Source organism: Stegostoma tigrinum, chromosome 31 (assembly GCF_030684315.1).
Source record: "Stegostoma tigrinum isolate sSteTig4 chromosome 31, sSteTig4.hap1, whole genome shotgun sequence".
Lineage (NCBI taxonomy): Eukaryota > Metazoa > Chordata > Chondrichthyes > Orectolobiformes > Stegostomatidae > Stegostoma > Stegostoma tigrinum.
Genome location: NC_081384.1, coordinates 1,322,153 through 1,347,692, shown reverse-complemented (window position 1 = coordinate 1,347,692; position 25,540 = coordinate 1,322,153). Strand labels below are relative to the sequence as shown.

Here is a 25,540-nt window from a genome sequence, read left to right as displayed (position 1 = left end):
TGGTGAAAGGTCTAGGCCCGAAACGTCAGCTTTTCTGCTCCTGAGATGCTGCTTGGCCTGCTGTGTTCATCCAGCTTCACACTTTGTTATCTTGGTAGCTTTCCTGAGTCTGTTTGATTCAGTTGTTTACAATAGCTTCAAAGCAATTGGTCTTGGATTTATGCTCATCTGGGATATTCTGAATGCAAACTGAATCCCTGGCTCTTGGACCAACAAACCTGCAAATGTAAAAAGTCCCAGCCTCTGCCCCCCATTGGAGACTGATACAATTACAGAATTTTAAAGGCAAATGGTCATACATATGAATAGGAAGGAGAGAAATGGGCCAAAAGCTGGCAAATGGGACTAGATTAATAGAGGATATCTGGTCAGTATCAACGAGTTGTGCCGAAGGGTCTGTTTTCAAGCTGCATATCTCTATGACGCTATAATTCTATCCAGCCTTTCTTTACAACTCAAACCTTCCATATCCCGCAGCATCCTGGTGAATACCTTCTAAACCCTCTCTAGCTTAATAATATTTTTCCTATAACAGAGCAACCAGAACTGGACAGAGTACTCCAGAACAGGCCTCACTAATGTTGTGTACAACCTCAACATGACTTCTCGACTCTTACACTCAAAGAACTGAGTAATGAAGGCACGCTTGCCAAAGACCTTCTTAACCAACCTGTCTATACATGACACAAACTTCAAAGAATTATGTACCTGAACCCTCTAGGTCTCTCTGTTCAATACTATCCAAGGCCCTACCATTAATTGTCCTGCCCCTGTTAATTGTACCAAAATGCAATCCCTTGTATTTATCCAAATTGAACTTCAACTGCCACTTCTCAGCCCATTAACCCATTTGATCAAGATCCCTTTGTAATCTTAGAAAATCTTCTTCATTGTCCACTATACCACGTATTTTGGTGTAATTCACAAACTTACTAACCATGTCTTCGATATTCTCACCCAAATCATTTATATAAATGACAAACAAAAGAGGACCCAGAAATGATCCCTATGGAGCACGAGTTGTTACAGGCCACCAGTCTGAAAAGCAACCCTCCACTATTTGTCTCCTGCTGTTAAGCGAATTTTGTATCCAATTGTCAAGCTCACTCTGAATCCTACATAACCTAGCTTTACTAATTAGTCTACCTTGCGGAACCTTGTCAAAGGCTTTACTAAAGCCCAAATAAACAATGTCTATGTGCTCTAATCTCACCAATGTGTTTGGTACCTTCCTCAAAAAACTCAATCAAGTTTGTGAGATAACAAATTGTGGAGCTGGATGACCACAGCAGGCCAAGCAGCATCTTAGGAGCACAAAAGCTGATGTTTCGGGGTCTAGGCCCGAAACGTCAGCTTTTGTGCTCCTAAGATGCTGTTTGGCCTGCTGTGCTCATTTTGCTCCACACTTTGTTATCTCGGATTCTCCAGCATCTGCAGTTTGCTTTATCTCTGATCACAAGTTTGTGAGATTGGGTTTCCCTTGCACAAAGCCATGCTATCCACACCTAACTAATTTTTTTTGCCTCTCTAAACGTTTATAAATCCTAACCTTTAGAATCACATCAAACAACTTACCCACAACCAAAGTCAAACTCAATGGTCTATAGCTTCTCAATTTTTCCTTAGAATCCTTCTTAAATGATGGCACAACATTAGCCATTGTCCAGTCATCAAGCATCTCATTGATAGTTAAAGATTATACAAATATTTCTGCAAGAGGCCCTACAATTTCCTTACAATGTTCTGGGATACACTAGATCTGGTTGTGGAGCTTTATCTACCTTTATATTCTCAGTGACTTCCAGAATCTCCTCTTCTGTAATATGAACTGCTTTTTAAAACATCAATATTTATTTCTGAGTTCTCTTGCCTCCATTTCTTTCTCCACAGTAAAACTAATGTGAAATTATCCATTTAATATCTCTCCCATCTTCTGGGGTTCAACGCCAAGACAATCTCTTTGATCTTGAAGCTGCCCTAACTCTTTCTAGTTACCCTCTTCCTCTTACTACACTTGTGGAATCTCTTTGGATTATTCTCAACCTTATCTCACATTGCTATCTCATAATAAAACTAAACAGTGTAAGATAGTGGACGATGACACATGCCTCCCTAAGATGCTCAATGCTTTCTATGCTTGGTTTAAGCAAGAATACCATTGGTGTGGCAATGTCTGCCCTGACAGCCCCAGACAAACCTGTTCCCTCTGTCAATGCTTCAGAAGTCAGATCTGTCTCCCTGGGAGTCAACCCAAGGAAGGCCTGTACCCCTCCAAACCTTTCCTATTCATGTACTTATTGAAGTGTCTTTTAAATGTTGTAAATGTACCCATATCCAACACTTCCTTACACGAGCCACTTTGCGTGAAGAATTTTCTCCTCATATCTTTTTTGAATCTCTTTCCTCTCACTCTAGTCTTGAAATCCCTCATCCTAAGGAAAAGACAGTAACCTTATCTGTAACCTTCATGATTTTAGAAACTTCTATAAGGTCACCTCTCAACTTCTTACGCTCCAATGTAAAAAGTCCCAGCTTATGTGCCCATTGGAGGCTGATACAATTACAGAATTTAAAAGGCAAATGGTCATACATATAAATAGGAAGGAGAGATATGGGCCAAAAGATGAGACTGGACAGTGTCCCAGGCTGAGCACTCAGATCCTGTGCGGATGAACTGGCAGAGGTATTCACTGACATCTTCAATCTCTCTCTCTTACAAGCCGAAATCCCTACCTGCTTCAAGAAGACCACGATCATCCCTATACCTAAGAAAACCCATGCATTGTGCCTTAATGGCTATTACCCAATAGCTCTAACCTCAATAATCATGAAGTTCTTCGAGAGGCTGGTCATGGCCCACATCAAGTCAAGTCTCCCAACCTGCCTCAATCCCCTACAGTTTGCATACCGATGTAACAGATTTACAGAGGATGCCATATCCCTAGCCCTGCACTCATCACAGGAACATGTGGACAACAAAGACACCTATGTCAGACTCCTCCTCACTGACTACAGCTCCTCCTTCAAAACTATTATCCCTTCCAGAATTATCTCTAAACTGTGCAACCTTGGTCTCAGCTCCGCCCTCTGCTTCCTGATCCACAGGCCACAATCAGTGAGGATAGGTAACTGTACCTCCTCCACAGTAACACTCAACACTGGAAACCCCAAGGATGTGTCCTTAGCCCTGTACTGTGCTCCCTTTAAACCTAAGACTATGTTGTCAAATTCCGAATAACCGCCATCTACAAATTTGCTGGTGGCACCATCATAGCTGGACAGCTATCTAACAACTACGAATTAAAATACAGAAGGGAGATAGAGGGCTTGGTGATGTGGTACAATGAAAACAATCTGTCTCTCATTATCTGCAAAACTAAGGAATTGGACATTGACTTCAGAAAGAAAGGAGGGGAACACGCTCCCATCTACATCAACAGAACTAAGGTTGAGAGAGTGCAGAGCATCAAGTTCCTTGGAGTGATGATAACCGACGACCTGTCCTGGACTTCTCACATAAATGCGGCAGTCACGATGGCACAACAACGCCTCTTATTCTTCAGGCAGCTCCAGAAATTTGACATGTCCATAAGGTCGCTCATCAACTTCTACAAATGCATCACTGAAGGCATTCTGTCATGGTGAATAACGGCCTGGTATGACAACTGCTCTGTGCAGAACTGGAAGAAACTACAGAAGGTGGTGTGCACAGCCCAGACCATCATGGAAGCCAACCTTCCACCCATGGACTCCATTTACAGGGCTCACTACAGCAGAAAGGCGGCCAACATCATCAAAGACCCATTGCACACTGGTAATGATCTCCTACAACCTCTTCCTTCAGGCAGAAGGTACTGAAGCCTGAACACATGCACAAGCAGGTTCAGGAACAGCTTCTTTCTGGCATTATCAGATGTTGAGAGGACTCTAGCCTCAAATAACATGATCTGCAATGTAACCTGTACATCTCTAAGTCTTTTTGATCTGTACATACTTCGCTTGCTGTGATCTACCTGTACCTCTTGTAACCAAAGCTTTTCACTGTATTTTAGCACACATGACAATAAAATCAATCAATACATCAATAAAGATCAATAAATCTTTGCCTTTCTGATCTTCTTACTGCCCTACTCTCTTTATATTGATGAAGAGATTCATTTGAACTGGCTGTCTATATCCAAAATAAGATTCTTATTTATTCTTGATTGGGGCCTCAATATCTTTATTCATCCATTGTTCCTTCATCTTACCAGCTTTACTCTTCACTCTAATAGGAATATAACGCTTCTGAAGTCTTGCCATCACACTCTTGAAAGCGTTCCACTTGTCAGACATCCTCTTACCTGCAAATCGTCTGCTCCAATCAACTTTTGAAAGTTCCTGTCTCATACCATTAAAATTTGCCTTACTGCAATTATAAAGCGTTAACTTTTATGGAAGGCTTATCCTATTCCATAACCATTTTAAAACAAATAGAATTATGATCATCAGACCCAAAGCGTTCCACTACTTTCACTTCAGGCACCTGCCCTCCCTTATTGCCAAAAAGAAGGTTGTTTTGCTTCTTCTCTGATAGGAATATCCATGTATTGACACTTACAATTTTCTTGAACAAATTTGACAAATTCTATACCATTCAAACCTTTGACACTATGGCAGCCTCAGACAATGTTTGGAAAATTAAAACTGTCTAGTAGATGATCTGTCTTGGATTCTAAGAGACACAATTGTTGCTGTGAAACAATCAAAATATTTAGAAATAACCTCAAGTTTAATGGGGGTTTGGAGTTTACAGTCCTTCACCCAGCGTGTTTCCAGGTGGCTGCACATAAAATATGTCACGGCTGTTTTCATCCTAGGCTCCATTGCACTACTGAGTTCTAGCACTGCTGGGACTGTTATGAGCTCTGCAATCAGATTAGCCAGCTACTCTCAAAGTTGAGACTTGCTCCCATTGATGGGCAGAAGATACATGCTCTCCTCATTTAGCTACTGGCAACATATTACTGCTGTGTGACAGGCTTTTTTCTACTAAGTTGGTAGGCTGCTGTACAACTTTTGCAATGGAGTATTGAGCAATCTGGCACCTTTGTGAAACTGAGATCAGAAAGTTGTTCCTGGTACAAGATGATAAAGCTCTGTCAGTAACTGAATCTTTGCTGCAAATGATTTACATGTAATAAATTGTAATTGCTCTCACTGAGAGGGAACCTATTGCTTTAGATGAGCCAGTTTTAGTAAATTTTGTTCCCATCAAAATAACTTCATGAACACGAATTTTGCATCTTTTTCCCCCCATGTTAATATCAAGCATTTTCAGGTCAAGCGCAGCATAGAATAGATCATTCAAGGAGAGGCAAAGGTTTAATCAAGGATAGTTAGACGCCATGGGGGAGATCATATTTAACTAATTTGACTGAATTTTTTGAGGAAGTGATTAGAGTGTAGATAAGGGTGGTACAGTTGATGTAGTCTACTTCGACTTCAGTGAGGTTTTTGACAAGGTTTTTGGCAGCTTGCTTAATTAAGAGGCTAAGAGTCCAGGGCAGATTGGATCAAAATCTGGCCCAGTGGCAGGAAGTAGAAGTTGATAGTCAAAGGCTTTTGTGACTGGAAGCCTGCATCCAGTGGCATACTGCAGAGCTTGGTGCAGGGTGCCATGCCATTTGTTGTGTACATTAATGACCAAGAGATGGCTGTAGGAGGTATGATCAACAAGTTTGCAGACGACATGAAAACTGGTGTGGTAATTAGCTAGAAGAAAACACTTAGACTAAACGACCATACAGATGAGCTAGTCAGATTGGGCCGAACTATAGCAAATGGAATCTAATGCTGAGACCCCATGAATGTTCATAGGTCCTTGAAGACAGCAGGGCATGTAAATAAGTGGTTAGGAAGACATTTGGATACTTGCCCTTTATCAGTCAAGGCATTGAATACAATAACGATGCAGTTGTATATAATGTTAGCTGGGCTACAGCTGGAGTACTGTGTGCAGTTCTGGCCACCTCACTTTAGGAAGGATGTGACTGTGCTACAAAATGTTGCCTCGAATGCAGTGATTAAGCCATAAAAAGGGACTAGATAGGTTGGAGTTGTTTTCCTTACAGCAGAGGAGACTAAGGTAGAGGAGATATGGTGAAGATGTACAAGATTCAGATAGGCAAAGGCAAGGTAGATAGGAAGAATATTTTCTCTTACTAGAGGGATCAATCACCAGGGACACAGTTTTAAGGTGAGGAACAGGTGGTTGAGACAAGATTTCAGGAAAAATGTTTTCACTTAGATATTACGGGTATCTGGAACTCACTGCCTGCTAGCATGGGAGGGGCAGAAGCTCTGAAGACATTTAAAAATTTCTCAGATGAACACTTGAAATGCCATAGCATACAACATTATAGTCATGTGTTGGAAAATGGGATTAGAATACATATTGAGAGGTTTAGAGGCATAGAGTTATGTTGGATAGAAACAGATCCTTCAGTCCAACTCGTTCATGCTGACTACATATTCTAAATTAATCTAGTCCCATTTGCCAGTGTTTCGTCCATTTCCCTCTAAACCCTTCCTATTCATATACCCATCCAGATACCTTTTAAATGTTGCAATTGTACTAGCCTCCACCCTTTCCTCTTGTAGCCCATTCCACACACACACCACCCTTTGTATCAAAAAGTTGACCCTTAGGTCCCTCTTTATATCTTTCCCCTCACACATAAAACCTATGCCTTCTAGTTTTGGGCTCCTCCGCTCCGGGGAAAAGACCTTGGCTATTTGCCCTATCCATACATCTCATGATTTTATAAACATCTATGAGGTCACCCCTCATCTTCCAATGTTCCAGGGAAAGTGGCTCCAGACTATTCAGCCGATCCCAATAGTTCAAACCCTCCAACCCCAGGAACATCCTTGAAAATCTTCTCTGAACCCTTTCATGTTTCACAACAGCCTTCCGATAGCAGGGAGACCAGAACTGCATGCAGTATTCCAAAAGTGGCCTAACCAATATCCTGTAGAGCTACAACATGACCTCCCAACTCATATACTCAATGCACTGACCAATAAAGACCTTTTTCACTATCATGTCTACCTGGGACTTCACTTTCAAGGAACTATGGCCCCGCACTCCAAGGTCTCTTTGTTCAGCAACTCCCCAGGACCCTACCATTAGGTGTATAAGTCCTGCCCTGATATACCTTTCCAAAATGCAGCACCTCACGTTTATCTAAATTGAACTCAATCTGCATTCCTCGGCCCATTGGCCAATCTGATCAAGATCCTGTTGTCCCCTGAGGCAAACTTCTTTGCTGTCCACTACACCATCAATTTTGAGGCCAAAGATCTCTTTTCAAACCACAAAAACTACACAAAACAGCAGCTCACATCAGTTGTCCATCTGATCGCTTGGAACAAACCTGTGCACAACTATGAACAGTTTAGGGTTATGCATTTGCAACTGTCACTTAGCCATGATGTAGAGGTAATGGTGTTGGAATTGGGTGGACAAGGTCAAAAATCACACGATACCTGGTGTCATGTGATTTCCAACACTGTCACTTAGAACTTTAACAGGTTTGGAGCTGTTTCAGGATACAGGCACTCAACCTGGATATGGGCAGATGTAATGCAGACGAGATTAAAAAAAACTCACAAGTCACATGACAGGCTCCTAAAAACATGGAGTAGGCTGACATTCACTTGAGTATAAAATAGATTAACGGGGTGATGTAACTGAGGTATTTAAGATGATGTTAAGCCAAGTTTGGGAAATCTGTCCTCAGATCTGTTTGGTGAATCTTCTTTGTGCCCCTTCCAAGGCCAATATATGAGTTAAGACGGAGTGGAGTTATTCTGCTTGGAGTTGTCATGGAGCTTCATATCTCATCAGGATCATAGTGAAGTCATAGAATGACTCTAATCCCTTAAATACTGTTCTTGCTCTTAGGCAGTACTTGTACAAGGAAAACACAATACAGCAGGCTCAATTCAAGGAGGAAACCTGATGGGAGTGGGAGTTAAAGTAAACACAAGGGTGTCTTATTGGGAATGGGAACTCCATGACATCCTGCTCTGTCCTGTATGGAATGAAGAAGCTGTGTACAGTGATAATGTGCTTTATCTGAACTGTTCAGTTTATGGAAGCATTAAAGTAAAACATTTATATTAACAAAACTAGCTTAATTAATTTGAAACTGAGAGAAATGACTCAAACTTAAAGACTAATCAATCTGATGTGAAATAAGCTGTGCCTGTGGCTGAGAATCTTGTTTCTTCCTTCTTCCAACTAAAATATGCATAGTCCAAATAATGTGGTGGCTTAGGTTTAAATGAGTAAAACATGGAGATATCTATCACAAACGTTCTTACATTTACGGGTAAAATAAATGTCAGGAGATTGCCAGCAGATGAAAGCAATTGTTCAAGTTACCCTGGTTCAATTCGTATTACTTTCTCTCTTATTTTATAAAAGCAACAGATAACAGAGTTCAGAACAACCAGTGTGAAAATGCCTCTTGTGAACAGGAAAAGAACTCTGTTACTTTGATCAACATTAACACTTCAGTTACATTTTCAATGCAGCTTTGCAGAATCATTTTGACAAGGTATTTGCAAAATTATCTTTCCATAGCAAATGACTGGGAACAATAAATTTACAAAATGGAAAACATTCAGGGAAAAAGTTTTTTTTTAAGTAATGTATTTCCTGCAAAGTGGAAATCTTTAGTGGCTGCGTTATTCAGATGGGCAGCACCTATAAACATCAGAAGGGTTAAAATACCACAGGCAGAAGTGTTTTGAAGTTTAACATTTTATAACTTTAGAAGTATGAAACTATATTACTACGCTTTGGCAGATTGGACATGGGTAATCTTATTTGGTGTGTTGAGTTAACCCTTACACCACTGCAGACCAACATTTGGCTGTAAAGAAGATTGAACTGATTGGACACAACACTTGGAAATCATGCCTGCAGTTTAATTATGCCAGGCCATGCAATGAATCCCCTATGTCTCACACAGCACCAGGTCCTTTCTCGTTACATAGAAGACAGAGCTGTATAGCACAGTACAGGCCCTTCGGCCACAATGTTCCTTAACAGTTTAAAAATATAAACAGAGAAAACCAAAATGTAGCAACGTAGTAGGTGAAAGTCCACAAGTAAACAGTGTCTGCTACTATTATGTACCTAAGTCTGCTACTTTACACTGGCACTAAATTATTAAAACATATTCAAAGGAATGTAATATAAGCGCTTCTCAGTATTCAATGTGAGCCTTGCTTTGGAAACTCTAACCTGAAGCCTCTAGATATTGATTTGATTCTCAGAGTTGAAATTTACTGATTAAACTTCCAAATGTTCTTAACAGCAGAAAATCTTGAAATACAATTTCCATGTCAGTAGGTTCAGTTATGCAAATTGTAAAGCATTTTTTAAAAATTCTGCAGTCCAGAGAGAATTTCAAATATGACAAATGCAGCGCAAGAGAAAATATTAAAGTGGAGAGCACAGCGAGCGTGAATATTAGTGATCAACTAGTTCTCAGTTACCTGTTAGATGTGTATTTTGCACTAAGAATTGGTGAATGTTTAAAACAGTTCATCCCTCATTTTTCAGATTTGCTCTTTAACTATGAACAACATTCTTCATTATAATTTGCATTTTAATCTGCATTAATTGAAAGATCAGTCTTATTTCACTGGAATTTTTTTGGTTTAAAAATGGAATCTTGTCGGTGGAAGTGAACTGGTTAATCTTGCAGCAAATTTTACACTCTGTGTGTGAGAAATCTTCCGAGATTCTTAAATAATAACAAAGCAGCAGTAAATTGAATATCAAATCTTTCACATCTTCACTAAATCCAAAATGTTAACTATCTATTAGACTGCAGTTTTACAAACAGTATATTTTAAATTAATGTAGCTCTGGAGGTTACTGTGTAACACAGTAATTTATTTGAGCGTAACTTTTTAAAATTCAGAGTAAATGATCACTTTTTTCCTGAAAGAATAATTACCAAACAAGTTTTAAAACTCCAAGTATTCTTCAATGTTTAAAAAGCTCCAACAGTCCAGCAATTGCTAACGATGCAGCATTTGGTTACCAGAGATTTTGTGATTACTTATACAAGCAATAGTAGAAAAAATGACACTGCCACTTATGAACATGAGAACTCAATGCGAACACAGGAGTGTAAAAATCCTCAGCACGGTCTGCAGGAACTGGTGGGCGTCAGAAGCCAGTGCACTTACAATGATAAAATAAAGGGCTTAAATTCTTGTTCTTACCAATGAATTTTTGAGGCATTGAGCTTTTCCGTTTGGCAACATTGCTAGCGAGTCTGTCCAGGACAAGAGCTCTCTCGGATCCCATTTCTGCCTTCAGGCTGTGCTGTCGAACTTCGTCAGTCTCTGCTCAAAGGGAGAAAAAAAATACCAGAATAACATGAGGTTTCACCTCTGAACAGTTTGTGTGGCAGGTGGAAGGAAGCTCTGACGTAATGACTGAGGGTAGTGGCCATTGGGGGCATGGAGACAGACCTTGTGGTTACCACTTGTGCGAGAGATGTGCTATCAGTACTATTTCATCAATGAAACAACTGATCAAAATTGAGCTTGGGTTGAAAATAGCAGGAGACAATGAGGAACATTCACCAAATCAGCACAAAATTCTGTAATTCTGACTCATCCTGCTAAACAAACTCCAAAGTATTCTGTTCCAAAATTGTCCTAATCTAGTGAAATATATCAGTTACATTCTAAACAGCATAATTTGTACACATGATTTTATCCTCAGATGAGCCAGTGTGGAACTCATACAGTCCCTCAGTCTGTCCTTATTCCATACATGGAAGGGAGGTTAATTTATTTTTGACAATGGTCAGATTATAGGATCAGTAATGTCAGAATATTAGAATGATGAATAGCTGAATGGCATAGATATCTGCAATAAGAATTTGGCATGGAAATTTCTTCGAACTAAAAACTGAAAGTTACCCATTTTCCTAGGCATTTATTCCATGTTTCAAAATTGGCCAAATCTGCGACTTGAACAGCAGGCCATCACAGACAGATATTCTACCTTCTTTTTAGAAAAGAGGATATTCAGAGTTACTTCTAAAGTATTGTATTTTTCTTTTAAAAAAAATCATCCATGGGATGTATCTGGTTGGCCCATCAACAATTACCCATCTCCAGCTGCCTTTGCGAAGGTGGTTGTGAGCTGCCTTCTTGAACCACTGCAGTTCGTTTGGTGTGGGTACACTCGTAATGCCAGGAGGGAGAAAGTTCTAGGTCTTGAAATGGGGAGAGGAAAGTATAAGAGAAATATCATCTGTTAGGGAAAGTTCCTTACTATATTTCAACTATAGTTCAGGGGTACATCTCATCTCCAAGCTAAAATGTCATGAATACTCTTGTGAACATGCTCAGGCCAATGTGGAACACGACAATCAAACCTGAACCATTTATTAAACTATGTACAATGTATAGATAATGAAATAACTCCACGAAGGCTGATATCTGTCACTGGGTCACCCTTTATTTACAAGGGCATACTATATAGTACTGACTCAGCCAGCTAAGGGCCAGCTCCTACAGTGACCAGAACCCCTGACACTCCTGTTTATATCGGCCAGCCAGGGGTCCCTGATTGGCCAGGTTAACAGCCCCAATCAGGGAACTCATTTTCCATAAGGTCCACCTGGCTGACTTTGTTACAATCATTACATCCCTCCCTCTCCAAATCCAGGGACATAGGCACATTCCTTTTCCTGCAGCTTTTCCTGGGGCATTTTTGTGCCAGGTCAAGTTCCTCTGCCCCTCACACACTGGTGGTGTGTACAGGGCCGTAACCTGCATCTTGTACCTGGAGTGTCTCGGCCGAAATTCTGCTTCTCCAGGCAGTAATGGTGTCAAGGCTGTGACATCTGTCATGTCTATCTTATCATCAGAGGTTTCTTGAGCACTAGTCTGAGGGCAAGAACCTATGGGTTCTGACAGCCTTACCAGATGTTCTGAGGGGTTGGGTGTGCTTTGCTCCTGGCCTGTTTGAAAGGTGGCAGCTTTCATGTGCTTGTTCACGACTGCCTCTCCGACTTAAACTTTGTGTGTTGGCAACCACTCCTGGCCACCAGGCATAACTTCTCACCAATATCTTCAGTTGGAAACCCCTGAATGACCCAGGTAGAGTTCAGTCAGTATCTGGCAGTGCCCCTTGCTCAGACCATTCAGTCTGGTTTCCCATAGTAATGTGCTGTTCTCCATGGTGATTTGGTCTCGCTGGATCCAGAAATGTTTGAGTTCTGGTTGTGATGATCTTTTTGTTTCCCCTATCACCAGCAGTTGTTTTAGTTTTGCCAGGACAGGATCTTCTCACGTCCACAGTCTGATAGTGTCAGCAGTGACTAGAAGGGATGGGAATGGGCTCTGCAGTGGCGGTACCACCAGTGGTGTATCTGCCAGTGGGAAATGGCTCAATACATTCACATTTACCACTGCCCACCTCCCCCGCAACCCCGTCTTTCAACTTGTCATCATACACACTCAGAATGAGAGCCCACTGCTGAATTCAACCTGAAGCTATGGGCAGCACAGCCTTGCCCTGTTTAAGTAGCCCTAGCAGGGGTTTGTGGTCTGTTACTATTACAAATTTGTATCCATAACGATATTGGTGGAACTTTCAACCAAACCTTCCTTCTCTATCTGGGCTGTCGTTGGTCGGCATCAGCCAAAGTCTGGGAAGCACATACCATTGGGTATTCCTATCTGCTGGGCCATCAGTGAGCCAACACTAATTTATATTGTACACAGAGGCATCACGTCAGCATCACATCTTGCTTGGGATCAGAGTGTGCCAAAACCTTAGATGACAATAGCTGCTTTTTCACTTCCCTGAAGGCTACATCTTGTTTCCATAGCTGACCCCTTTTCAATAGCAGATGTAAGGGTGCCAGGATGGAAGCCAGATTATGTGTAAATTTTCCGTAATAATTTTCCAACCCAAGGAAAGACCTAAGCTCTGGTACAGACTTGAGAGCTGGGGCATCTTTGATTGCCCTCACCTTACCCTCCAATGGATATAACCTGGTCTTGTCGACTCTGTGACCCAAGCAGGTCACTTGGAGTGCCTGGAACACACATTTCCCCCTCCTGAGGCATACACCATCTTGGAGAAACATTTAAGCACTAAGTCTAAATGCTCTTTACCGGTCTTCCTGGTTATTAGCACTTTATCATGGGGTAGGCCTTGTAAATGTTTTCCGTTATCCGCTGGAAAATAGCACAGGCTGATGATACTCCAAAAGTCAGTCTCATGTGTTGGTACAAAGCCTTATGGAATTAATTGTAGCGTACTTCTGGAAGTCCTCATTAAATTGTAATTGCAAGTACACAAGACTCTTGTCCGTCTTCATGAAGGGCAGCCACACCACCAGTTTTGCATGTAAGTTCTCTCTATGAGGCTTGGGATATTTATCCAGCTATGAAGAGTTTGAAATCATGTTTGAAATCCCCACAGAGGTGAACTGACCCATCAGGCTTCATAAACAGCATGACTGGTGCTGCCCATTCTGCAATCTGTGTTGGTTTGATGATTCCTTCACTTTCAAGCCTCCTGATTTCTGCCTCTGCTTTTGTCTGTAATACAAGTGGCACTGAGTGGACCTTGTAGAATTGTGGATTCATTTTTTGGTTAACAGTTAGGTAGCCTTGGTCCCTTTGACAGTCCTTAGACCTGCCTGAAAACTTTCTGGGTATTTCATTTGGACTTCACTCAGGTAGCCATTTTCTAATCAGAAAATGTTGATCCAATGAAGTTGAATCTTTATCAACCAATTTCACCTCATCAAGCTCACGCCTGAGCCGTCTACTACAATCAGTGGTAACTGAATCAGTTGCTTCCCATAGGAGACCAGAACTGGAGTTGTACCGTTAATTTGTAAAAGTTCCCTGATATAGGCTCTTGGTCTTGCCAAGGTCTTATCCAAATTTAAGGGTTAGAGTCCAGCATGAAATTTGGTAAAGACTGGTTCCACAATCACTGATACAGCAATGCAGGTATCAATCTCCACTAGAACTCAGGGCCATTTAACCAGACGTTTGTTTTGATTGGTTCTGATTTTATTTTTTTTTCCCATTTATTTGTTGGTGTTGCTGGCTGACCAGCATTTATTGCCTGTCCCTAAATGTCCTCGATGATGAGCTGCTTTCTTGAACTGTTGCAGTCCATCTGCTATGGGTAGACCCAACAAAGTCTTTAGGGAGGGAATTTCAGGATTTTGACAGTGACAGCAAAGGAATAGTAATATATTTCCAAGTCAGGATGGTGAAGGGCTTAGAGGGGAACTTGCAGGGGGTAGTGTTCCCATGTATCTACTGCCTTTGTCCTTCTAGATAGAAATGATCATGTGTTTGGGAGTTGTTATCTAAGGAGTGTTGGCCTTGTAGATGGTACACACTGCTGCTATTGAGTGTTGGCAGTGGAGGGAGTGGATGTGGAGCTCCATTGTCCTGGAAGATGTCAAGCTTCTGGAGTGTTGTTGGAGCTGCACCCATCCAGGTGAGTGGGGATTATTCCATTACACTCCTGACCTATGCCTTGTAGATGGTGGACAGGCTTTGGGGAGTCAGGAGGTAAGTTGCTCGCTGCAGTATCCCTACCTCTGACCTGGATATTGGTTTGGATGCTGCTAAGCAATTTAACCGCTCAAAATTGTAGGTGGACTTACCATGGTGGCACTCTCCTGGTTGCGAGCCTATGAATTTTCTTACTCTATTCTAGCCTAGTGGGACTCTTTTGCTGTTTTAAGTCCACATACTGGCAGCAACTACAAAGGCCTGCGGCCCCAGATCCTTGAGAAAATTTTAACCATTTGGCCGAGGCCTGGCTTTGTTTTGGGGTTCTGGTGTGGGATGAGCATAAATCTTTCCTGCAGTGAGGTGACCAGAACTGCACACTGTACTCCAGCAGTGGTATGGCCAATGCTTTATATAATTTCAACATTACCTCGTTGTTCCTGTACTCTATGCCGCAACTAATGAAAACAAGTTTCCCAAACGCCTTCTTAACTATCCTATTTGCACACTCTGTGAATAATTACCCCAAGATCCCTTTGTTCCTTGAAGCTACCCAATGTCCTGTCATTCACTAAATGCTTCCTCATCTTTTTTCTTCTTGCAAAATACTCACCTTGCACTTATCAGAGTTAAATACCACCTGCCACTTCTTCTGATTACTTTTAGTTTTGATTCCTGCTGGTATCTGGCCGTTCCCATTTCAGCCAGTTGCACCAGCTACTGGAGTCAGAGATCTGGATCCTGCCACTTTTTTTGCCATGTTTTGCTCACCTGTCTCTATGAGCTGAAACTATTTGTTCTGATCTCTATCAGTTTTGTGTACTGCTTTAGTCTGCTGCATTTTCTGCTGTACTCGCTTTAGTGCTGAAACATGGCGGCAGCTGCTGTTTGCTTTTGTTTAAAGTTTTGTGTCAGTTCAGATGCCGCTGGATGCTGGCTCCACTGCTCAGAGGAAATTTTTTTTGGTTTTATCACTTCAATCATGTTGTGAACATGCTCAGTGGCAGACATGGAGTTGGACTTTGCAACTAGAATCTTTTATCGAACTACGTACAATATAAACAGTAGATACAGCAGCAAAAGCAAGCCACTTGGGTCAATCAGTCTTCTACATCTTTCAATGGGATCATGGTTGATTTGATCATTCTCAACTCCACTTTCCCACATGTTGCCCATAACTTTTGATTCCCTTGCTGATTAAAGATCTCAGCTTTGAATATATTTAATGATCCAGCCTTGATAGCACCTGCAGTAAAGAATTCCACAGCTTTGCTACTCTCTGAGAGAAGAAATTCCTTTTCATTGCTGTCTTAAGTGAGATTATGCTCTCTTGTCCTAGACTCTCCTACAGTGGGAGAAAACTTTGCAGCATCTATCCTGTCAAGACCTCTCAGAATTTTATCATTGAAGTTTCAGAAATTGAGCACTTTCAATGAGGTCACCACTTAGTTTCCTAAACTTCAATGAGTACAGGCCTAACCTGCATGACTCTCCAAATAAGAAAATGTTTCCATTCCTGGTACTAGGATAAGGAGACCTAAGCTGCTTAGTGATCTAGGCGTGGTCTGACTAGTGACTTGTACAGTTTAGCAAGTTTTTTTTATACTCTACTCCCCTTGAAATAATACCATTTGCATTCCCTATTACTTACTGAACTTGGAGGCTAACTTCTTGTGATATCTGCATGAGAACCCACAAATCCATCTGTACCGCAGCTTTCTGCAGTCTTCCTCTAGCTAACAGAACAGAGAAAGATCCCAGCAAGACAATTTTACCAAGAGTTCTTCGACACACTGCCCATCAAGCAATTTGAGTGCTAGCGATGTCACCAGCTATCCTATTGATTGCTGCTTCTCTTGTACTATAGATTCAAATCACATTACAGAAACTGACCACATAATCCAGATGAATCTTGAATGATATTGTAAGGAAGTGTTGAACTGTGGGAGCTGTAGTACTGAGGCAGCTCTGTTCTGTAGAAATGCTGCAATGTCAGAAGAGTAGTAATGAGAAAGTACTATACATAATGCAAGAGGGCTGGGGGAACATATGCATTATCAATTGGTTAATACTGAAAGACCAGCACCATCAAGACGAGCATTTTCAGGTGTGCTGCATTATCATTTGTGCCATATTTCGAATGAGCCATTAGTCTGAGACCCCATCCTTGCTCTCAAGTGGATGTAAAAGATCCAATGGCACTATGTCATGATCAATATTTATCCCTCAGATAATATTAAAAACTAATGATCTGGTCATTTATTACATTTCTGGATCTTTGCTATGTATAAATTAATTGCCATATTTTCTTACAAAGTGATTACATTTCAAAAGCACATCATTGGCTGTAAGATGCTTTGAGAAGACCTGAAATTGTGAATAATCCTATGGAACTGATCATTTTAATATGCAATAAAAGGTCTTCCTTTTATTGCATATTAAAATTATAGGCAGAGATTGCAACAATATGAAGTGCGAAATCCCATGCCAATGTTAAATCTGGTCATGAAAACAAAACTGATTAACTACACACAACTTGAATGTTTATTCTAGATGGTGCAGTTCCTCCATACTCTTGGTGAAGCTTCCTGGTTTGTGTTCTCTCTGATTGAAGACAATACATTTGGCATTGAAGAACTGATCCAAGACTTCTTTGAACTCTGAACATCCTCTTAACTGCACAAAACTTCTGCTAGTTAAGAAGAGAAAATCTAACCATCTGCCCATGACATTTAATGACATTATGGTCATTAAATTCCCCCACTCAACATCCTGACCAGAAACTGGCCTGAACCAATATAAGCACAGTGCTTGGTTGCTGGGAATTCTGCATCAGGGGCTTCCTAACTCCCTAATGCCTGTTCATCATTGACAAGGCACAAGTCAGGAGCATGATACTCTCCACATGTCTGAATGAGTGCAGCTCCAACCACACGCAAGACATACAACACCATCCAGAACACTATCCCGCTTGATTAGCAGCTGATCTACCACCTTAAACATTCATGCCTTTCACTATCAGGGGACAGCAGCAGCAGTAGTTTGCATTATCAACAAGACGCATGTATTAACCCACCAAAGCTCCTTTAACAGCACTTTCCAAATCCATGATCTTCACCAGTTAGAAAGACAGGGTCAGCAGATGCATGGAAGCATCACTGCTGCCAAGTTCCACCAGGCCACACAACATCCTGAGTAGCAACGTGGAATTATGTCGCTGTTGCTTTATTATTGTTGAGTCAAACACCCGGAACTCCCACAAAAGCACTGTGAGTGTACCTGCTGGATCCCTGGGTTGTTTTGCAGTAGCCTTAAGACACCACCTTCTTCTAGAGGGCAATTCAGAATGGGAAACAAATGCTGGCCTTGCCAGCCATGCCCATATCGCATAAATGAATAAATTTAAAAAATCACAGCGAAATACAGAATAAGAAGGAACCAACAAATGCTTTCAAGATGTTCTCATACAAAATGCTTTTTAAATGTGAATATACTTAATTGCTGGATTATTGCTGCAAGGTTTTGAAATGAGAAATTAAAAGAATGTAACTTAATGTCACATAGCTGTGACCTATATAAAGGGATGTGCTGTGATCATATCTGAATGCAGTGCCCTATTTAATAAAATGGAAATTTTACATAAAGGGAAATAAAATGATCACATTTTTAACCTTTAGACGAATGGCAGATACAGGGAAATGACAGGCTTCCTAGACTAACTAGTCATTTTTAAAAAAAACTAGTTACACTACCTGATGATGAAACTCATTGAGTAGGGTGTTGATTAGATCTTCTCTTCCAGAGAACATTAGATTTCTGGGATTGTTACTTTAGATTCAACACAGAGTCTGGTCTATCCACAACATTAATTATGTTTTGTGAGGAAATCCAAATGTAGTCACCTCATTAAAAAAGCAGGGCATTTAAAATGAAGCCCCATCAAACTGACAGACAGAAGAATTTGCTGAAAAGTTTGACTCCTCAATAATATCAAAAAGACTACAAACCAGACTGAGAGCAGGGTGAAAACCTTTTGCAAAGTTTCAACAGTAATTAAGTTTGGATTATTTTAAACATTCATTTACTGGGAGCTTGCATTGAAAAACTGCAGCACTCTGGCTACTGTTGCCTGATATCCAAAAGTGGAAACAAGAATTTGCAAACGTTTTCCTACTGCGTCCTGTTTCGATTCTAAATAAGATGAATGGCTGAGTTTTGTCACCTAGAATGTAAGGGTAAGTAGAAGGACTATCCAAACAAAGTGTGAAGCTGGATGAACACAGCAGGCCAAGCAGCTTCTCAGGAGCACAAAAGCTGACGTTTCGGGCCGAGACCCTTCATCAGAGAGGGTCTAGGCCCAAAACGTCAGCTTTTGTGCTCCTGAGATGCTGCTTGGCCTGCTGTGTTCATCCAGCTTCACACTTTATTATCTTGGATTCTCCAGCATCTGCAGTTCCCATTATCTCTGAACTAACCAAACAGTTTCCCAGCAGCATGCTAACAAAGTACAGATGAATATGCAACGTTCTGACATCAGCTAATGATAGTAACCGTTTGCTTTTGGATAACCTTGGAACTGAGAAACATCTTGCATTGGTTGCAGCTATCCTGAGAATTCTACTAGAAATACCTAAAGTGAAAAATCCAAAATGAGGATATGAATTCAGAAAGTTTGAGAGTAATTTGAGACAGCATTGGCAACCTGAATCTTTCCTCTTCAAAAATGTGTTAAACCTTCGGTTAGAATAGGAAGACATTATCTATGAGTGAGTTACTGCAACCAATTAAATCTGTTGCTTTCTTGAAGCACTGGAGTTGCACAGCGATAACTCAGCATCTCTTTCCATGTCTGGCTGTGTATACCTTCATTCCTTTTCTGTGCAGTTTTTAACCCTAAACCTACAGAATGATCGAGCAGTTCAGTTGATTCACAGTCAACAAACAGAGCTGCTGCTCTGTGACTGAGTAATTAAATAAGGTGGATACTGGGCCAAGGGAGGCAAGATCGAAGGATTTGGTCAGGGGGCAGTAAAACTGATTTACTTCCCTGTTCCCAGATAAATTTTTATCCTCTAAAGTCTGGTCAAATGCAACAAGTCCAACATTTCAGTGGTACCTGGATACAATTAAAGAAGGAAAATTGTGGAAAATGGTTTTCAGTTTCAGCTTCCCATTCTAAAATCACCATAGTGTCCAGAATAATCATACAGGATTCCCTTAACTGACAGAGGGCTCCCCTCTCAGTGACCAGCTGAAGATAGCATATTATAGTCACATTTCCACAAGATTAATATGACCAGCAAGCCCAAGGACATGGCATCACCAGTCATGTGGATCTATGATTCCAGAAGTGCTGCTTCTGCTGTTCTTCATTAAGACTTCACCTTGTTGCCCAAATGGAGTTCAGCAAATATAGAAGCTGAAATGTTTTGTGAACATATCAGAAATTAGCTGTTGAAACTGTCCTTATATTTCACTTTTCTGTTGAAAAAAACATGGAATCATCAGCTGCAATCTGTAGTGTCAGCCAAGAAAAATGGCTGCAGGCAACAGTTGTTGCTGAGATAAAGACTGACTGTCGTAATGGCACTGTACATTGATTGCAGAGCTCTTAGTGGGTGCAGAAGTCAAAGTAATGGCTAACTAAGAGATAGTAAGAACTGCAGATGCTGGAGTCAGAGACGACACAGTATGGAGCAGGAGGAACGCTGCAGGTCAGGCAGCATCAGAGAAGCTGGAAAGTTAACGTTTTGGATCGGGATCCTTCTTCAGAAAAAAATAGCTACGCGCATTGGCTGACTGAAGTTGTCAAAAAACGTCAGTTGTAATGGCATTAAAACTGCTGGTCAACATCAATATTAAATGCTGTCAAAAATACTCACCCATCATTTCGTTTGTGTGTTTGTGAACATCTGATTCATCTGCTCTGCTCCAGCAATTTGTTAAGAAGAATGCAGACTGACAACACAAGTGATGGGCACAAATTGAAAGAGGGTGCAGATGTTCTGAAGAAGGGTCACTAGACTCACACTGTTAATTCTGTTTTCACCTCACAGATGTTGCCAGGTCAGCTGAGTTTCAGTTTTTGTTTCATATTTCCAGCATCAACAGTTGTTTGCTTTATTATACTTGAGGATATATGCACAAAAATCATTGAAGGTGGCAGGACAGGTTGACAGAGTATCTAATAAGAAATGCAGTATCCTAGACTTTATTAATAGGGTACAAGAGCAAAGAAAGCTATGTTAAAATTGTATCTAGCAGTGGTCCAGCCTCAACTATATTATTGTGTCCAGTTCTGGGCTTCATATTTTCGGAAAGTAGTACAGACTTTAGAGGGAGTGTGAAAAGGATTCATGAGAAAGGTTCCTGGCATGAGGAATTTCAGTTACGTCGATATGTTGGAGAGATTGAGTTTGTTTTCATCGAAGAAAAGTAAGTTAGGAGGAGATTTGATTGAGGCAACCAAAATCATGAAGGGTCTGGATAGAGAGCAGGAAATTAGGAATAAACTGTTACTCCTGATGGTAGGATTGAAACAAGGGGGCACAACTTTAAGTTAATCAGCAACAGAAGCAACAGCAACATGAAAAGAGATCTCTTCATGCACTGAATGTTTAGGATCTGGAATGTACTGCCTGACAGTATGGTGAAAGAAAGGTTAGTCGAGACATTAGAGAAGAATTCAGATTGTTATCTGAAAGGGGAGAATTTTCAGAGCTACGGGAAGAACATGGGAGGGTGTTAGAAATAAACTGTTCTAGGGAAAAGTATAGAAGATATAGAACAGTCATAGAGATCTACAGCGGATAAAAGCGGCCTTCAGCCCATTGTTTCTGAGCCAGTCAAAAACAATTGGTTAACTACTCTAACCACATGTTCCAGGGCTTGGCCCACAGCCTTTTATTCCTTGGCATCACAAGCACATATCTAAATATTGCTCAATTGTGATGAGGGTTTCTACCCCTACCTGATCCAGATTCCCAACACCCACTGGGTGAAAAGTTTTTCCTCATATTCTCACTAAACCTTCTGTCCCTTATCATAAAGCTATGATACCTGGTCTTTGATTGCCTCCAATATGTGTAATAGATATTTTCTGACTATACTATCTCTGCCCCTCATAACTATATAGATTTAAATCATATCCCCTCTCATTTTCCCCTGCTCCAAGGAAAATAACCTCAGTCTGTCTAATCTCCCTGCATAACTGAAAATCTGCAGCTCAGGCAACACCCTGGTAAATCTCCTGTGCACCTTCTCAAGTGCTATCACATCCCTCCTATCATGTGGATTCTGGAATGGGATAAATGGCTGTAACAGCTCTGCGAAAACTATGAGGGCTGTTTAATTTCATGGGCTTTTATGTAACAAGAAAGGGTTTGACCTCTTAAGTTATCTGGTGTCATATGCCCTTGAAGTAAACCACACTTTATTAGTGAATTGATACATGCTGAGGCAATGTGTAGAACAAATTGTTCCTGCCGCAAACTTCATTACTTGTTGTCCAGATTTGTCAAATGTAGAATGGTGAAAAACACCAGGTTCAACCACCTAGGCCAAGCACAAGTAAAGGAAAATGCTCATTTCCTGTTAGATATGTAATGTGGTTGGCTTGTGATAGAGGTATGTGCACAGAGGTAGATTATTTTGCAATCACAACTGTCTATCTGATTAACAATGATTACTATCAGAAGCAGCTGGGATCCTCTGATAATTATTGCATAAAAAGAAACATGTTTGATTTCAGGATACATTTGCTACAGACACTTCAACAGGAAATGTTGTCTTCTGTGCATTGGAATGTCACATTTAGAAATGCTTTCCATGAAAATCTCTCATTCCATGCAAATATTTCAGTTTGTGAATTGACCCGTTTGAAAATTAATGCTACATCTGGCAGTGGATAACAAGTGATGGACTCTCTCAGATATTGGGACTTGATTTTCATTTAGTTTTGATAGTAGCAAAGCCTCATTTTCACTGATTTCTGGGACTTACTGGAAAGGAAGCTTCCTCTGAAACTCCCCAGCTTTCTTCCTGGGAAGCTCCATTTTTCGCTTGATACTTGCCCAAAGTGAAACATCTCAATCAGATGCTTTCACATTCCTTTAAAATAGTTGCATGTGAATTTTATACTATAGGAATGGTGAGTTCTGCTTCATTAAAACATTCTCTTAGCAACTTCTGCTAAGTAATTTGTATACCTTGGGGCCTATTAAAACAGGGAGCAGGTTCCAGCTGTGCTGCAAAAGTGAGCAGTTTGGCATCACATTGTACTGTGAAGGGCAATGAGAAGATACAAAGTACAGCACTTGTGAGGAATAATAGTCCAATTACAATAAAGTGCTTTTGGAAAATGTTGCCTTTTCAATGATTTCAGTGCTAACTTAGTATTTCAGAAGAGGGATTGCAAAGACACATGCTAAGTGCACACTTCACCATTTTGATTTCATAGAACAATACAGCGCAGAACAGGCCCTTCGGCCCTCAATGTTGCGCGGACCTGTGAACTAATCTAAGCTCCTCCCCCTACACTATCCCAACATTATCCATATGCTTATCCAAGGACTGTTTAAATGCCCCTAATATGGCTGAGTTAACCACATTGGCAGGCAGGGCATTCCACACCCTTACCAATCTCCGAGTGGAAGAACCTACCTCTGACATCTGTCTTAAATCTGTCATTCCTCAATTTGTAGCTATGCCCCCTTGTACAAGCTGAAGTCATCTCGGAAAAAGACTCTCACTGTCCACCCTATCTAATCCTCTGATCATCTTGTATGTCTCTATTAAATCCCCTCTTAGCCTCCTTCTCTCCAATGAGAACAGACCGAAGTCCCTCAGCCTTTCTTCATAGGGCCTGCGCTCCAGACCAGGCAACATCCTGGTAAATCTCTGCACCTTTTCCAATGCTTCCTGTAGTGTGGCGACCAGAATTGCATGCAACATTCCAAATGAGGCTGCACTAGCGTTTTGTACAGTTGCAGCATGACATCACGGCTCCGGAACTCAATCCCTCTACCAATAAAACCTAACACACCGTAAGCCTTCTTAACAGCACTATCAACCTGGGTGGCAACTTTCAGGGATCTATGTACGTGGACACCAAGATCCCTCTGCACATCCACACTACCAAGAATCTTACCATTGACCCGGTAATCTACCTTATTATTCCTCTCAAAGTCAATCACCTCACATTTATCTGTATTAAACTCGATTTGCCACCTTTTGGCCCAATTCTGCAGTTTATCCAAGTCTCCCTGCAACATTCTTCCACACTGTCCACCACTCCACCGACTTCAGTGTCATCTGCAAACTTACTAACCCATCCACCTATGCCTGCATCCAAGTCATTTATAAAAGTGACAAACAGCAGTGGTCCCAAAACAGATCCTTGTGGCACACCACTAGAACTGGGCTCCAGGCTGAATATTTTCCATCAACCACCACGCGTTGCCTTCTTACAGAAAGCCAGTTTCTAATCCAAACTGCTAAATCTCCCTCAATCCTGTGCCTCTGTATTTTCTCCAATAGCCTACCATATGGAACCTTATCAAAGGCTTTACTGAAGTCCACGCACACCACGTCAACTGCCCTTCCCTCATCCACATGCTTGGTCACCTTCTCAAAAAATTCAATGTGGTTTGAGAGACACAACCTGCCCTTGACGAATCCATGCTGACTATCTCCAATCAAATTGTTGGTTGCTAGATGATTATAAATCCTCTCTCTTATAATCTTTTCCAAATTTTTCCTACAACAGATGCAAGGCTTACAGGTCTATAATTACCTGGGTCATCCAAACTGCCCTTCTTGAACATCTTTAAAGGTGACGCAAAGCTTTTCACAGCTAAAGTTACAGTTATAGAGATCTAAAGCACAGGAAAAGGCCCTTCAGCTCACCACATCTGCGCTGGTCAAAAAGAACTACCACATTATTCTAAACATTTTCCAGCACTTGGCTCACAGCCTTTTATACCATAACATAAATGTACAACTAAATACTGTTGGAGAGAGTTTATGCCTCTACCATTCTTGCAGGCAGAGTTTCAGATTTCCACTCGGGTCACAAGATTTTTCTCACATACTCTTTAAACCTCCACCCCTGATGTCTAATCCCTCCAAAGAGGAACCTTCATCTTCCTGTCTATCCTTTCATGTCCCACTTCAGTCTCCTCTGTTCCAAGGAAAGCAACCAATTTCAGTGGAGGAATGAATTGCCTTTCCCCACGGATTTCCTAACTTCTTCCAATTAGGATGCAAAAATTTCAGTCTCCTGATGAGAAGCCAATCCAAATGCTTTGGTAAGTCAGGTTCTCTCACACCCATTCCAATTGGTCCATCATTAAAACAACTGAACCAGTATCACTGGGCGGCATCAACCTGACTCAAAGTAATGGAGACAATTTGTCTGGCTTCAATGTCCCAGATACAGTAACACAATCCCTTACACACCTGTTAGCTCCATTTACTTTGCAAGCTGCAAGCAGCTGCATTAAATCTGACTTTTAAAAACTGAAGTCATTTTCTTTAGTCAGCACTCTTGTTTCAAAGCAATATTTTCCGTTTTGTTCCACAGTCAAAATATATCACGGCATCCCTATAGTGAGGAAGTAGGCCATTCAGCCCATCAATTCCATACCAACCCTCTAAAGAACACCCCTGAACTTCCCATGGCTAATCCACCTAGCCTGCACATCTCTTGACACTATGAGCAAATTAGTATGGCCAATCCACCTAACCTGCACGTGGAGGAAACCTGTGCAGACATGGGGAGAATGTGGAATTTGCACAGTCACCCAAGGCTGGAAACAAACTCGGGTCCCTAACAATGTGAGGCAGCAGTGTTAACCAATGAGCCACTTCGCCAGCTATACATATATTGTCAGAAAATAAAGAGATGCAGACTTTACAACAGAGCATGAGAGAACAGGGAAAGTTTGATACAATCAGAGTCAAA

At 41.1% G+C, this 25,540-nt stretch overlaps 1 protein-coding gene across 2 annotated transcripts in view; it reads right to left on the bottom strand.

Moving 5' to 3' along the window:
* LOC125466459 (zinc finger protein Aiolos-like) overlaps window positions 1-25,540 on the bottom strand; it is a 198,992-nt gene that overhangs the window by 9,113 nt on the left and 164,339 nt on the right. For both annotated transcript variants that reach the window (XM_048560982.2, XM_059638785.1), the window contains exon 7: window positions 10,291-10,413. In XM_048560982.2, the coding sequence (XP_048416939.1) occupies window positions 10,291-10,413 (123 nt within the window). The remainder of the gene's footprint in view (window positions 1-10,290; window positions 10,414-25,540) is intronic.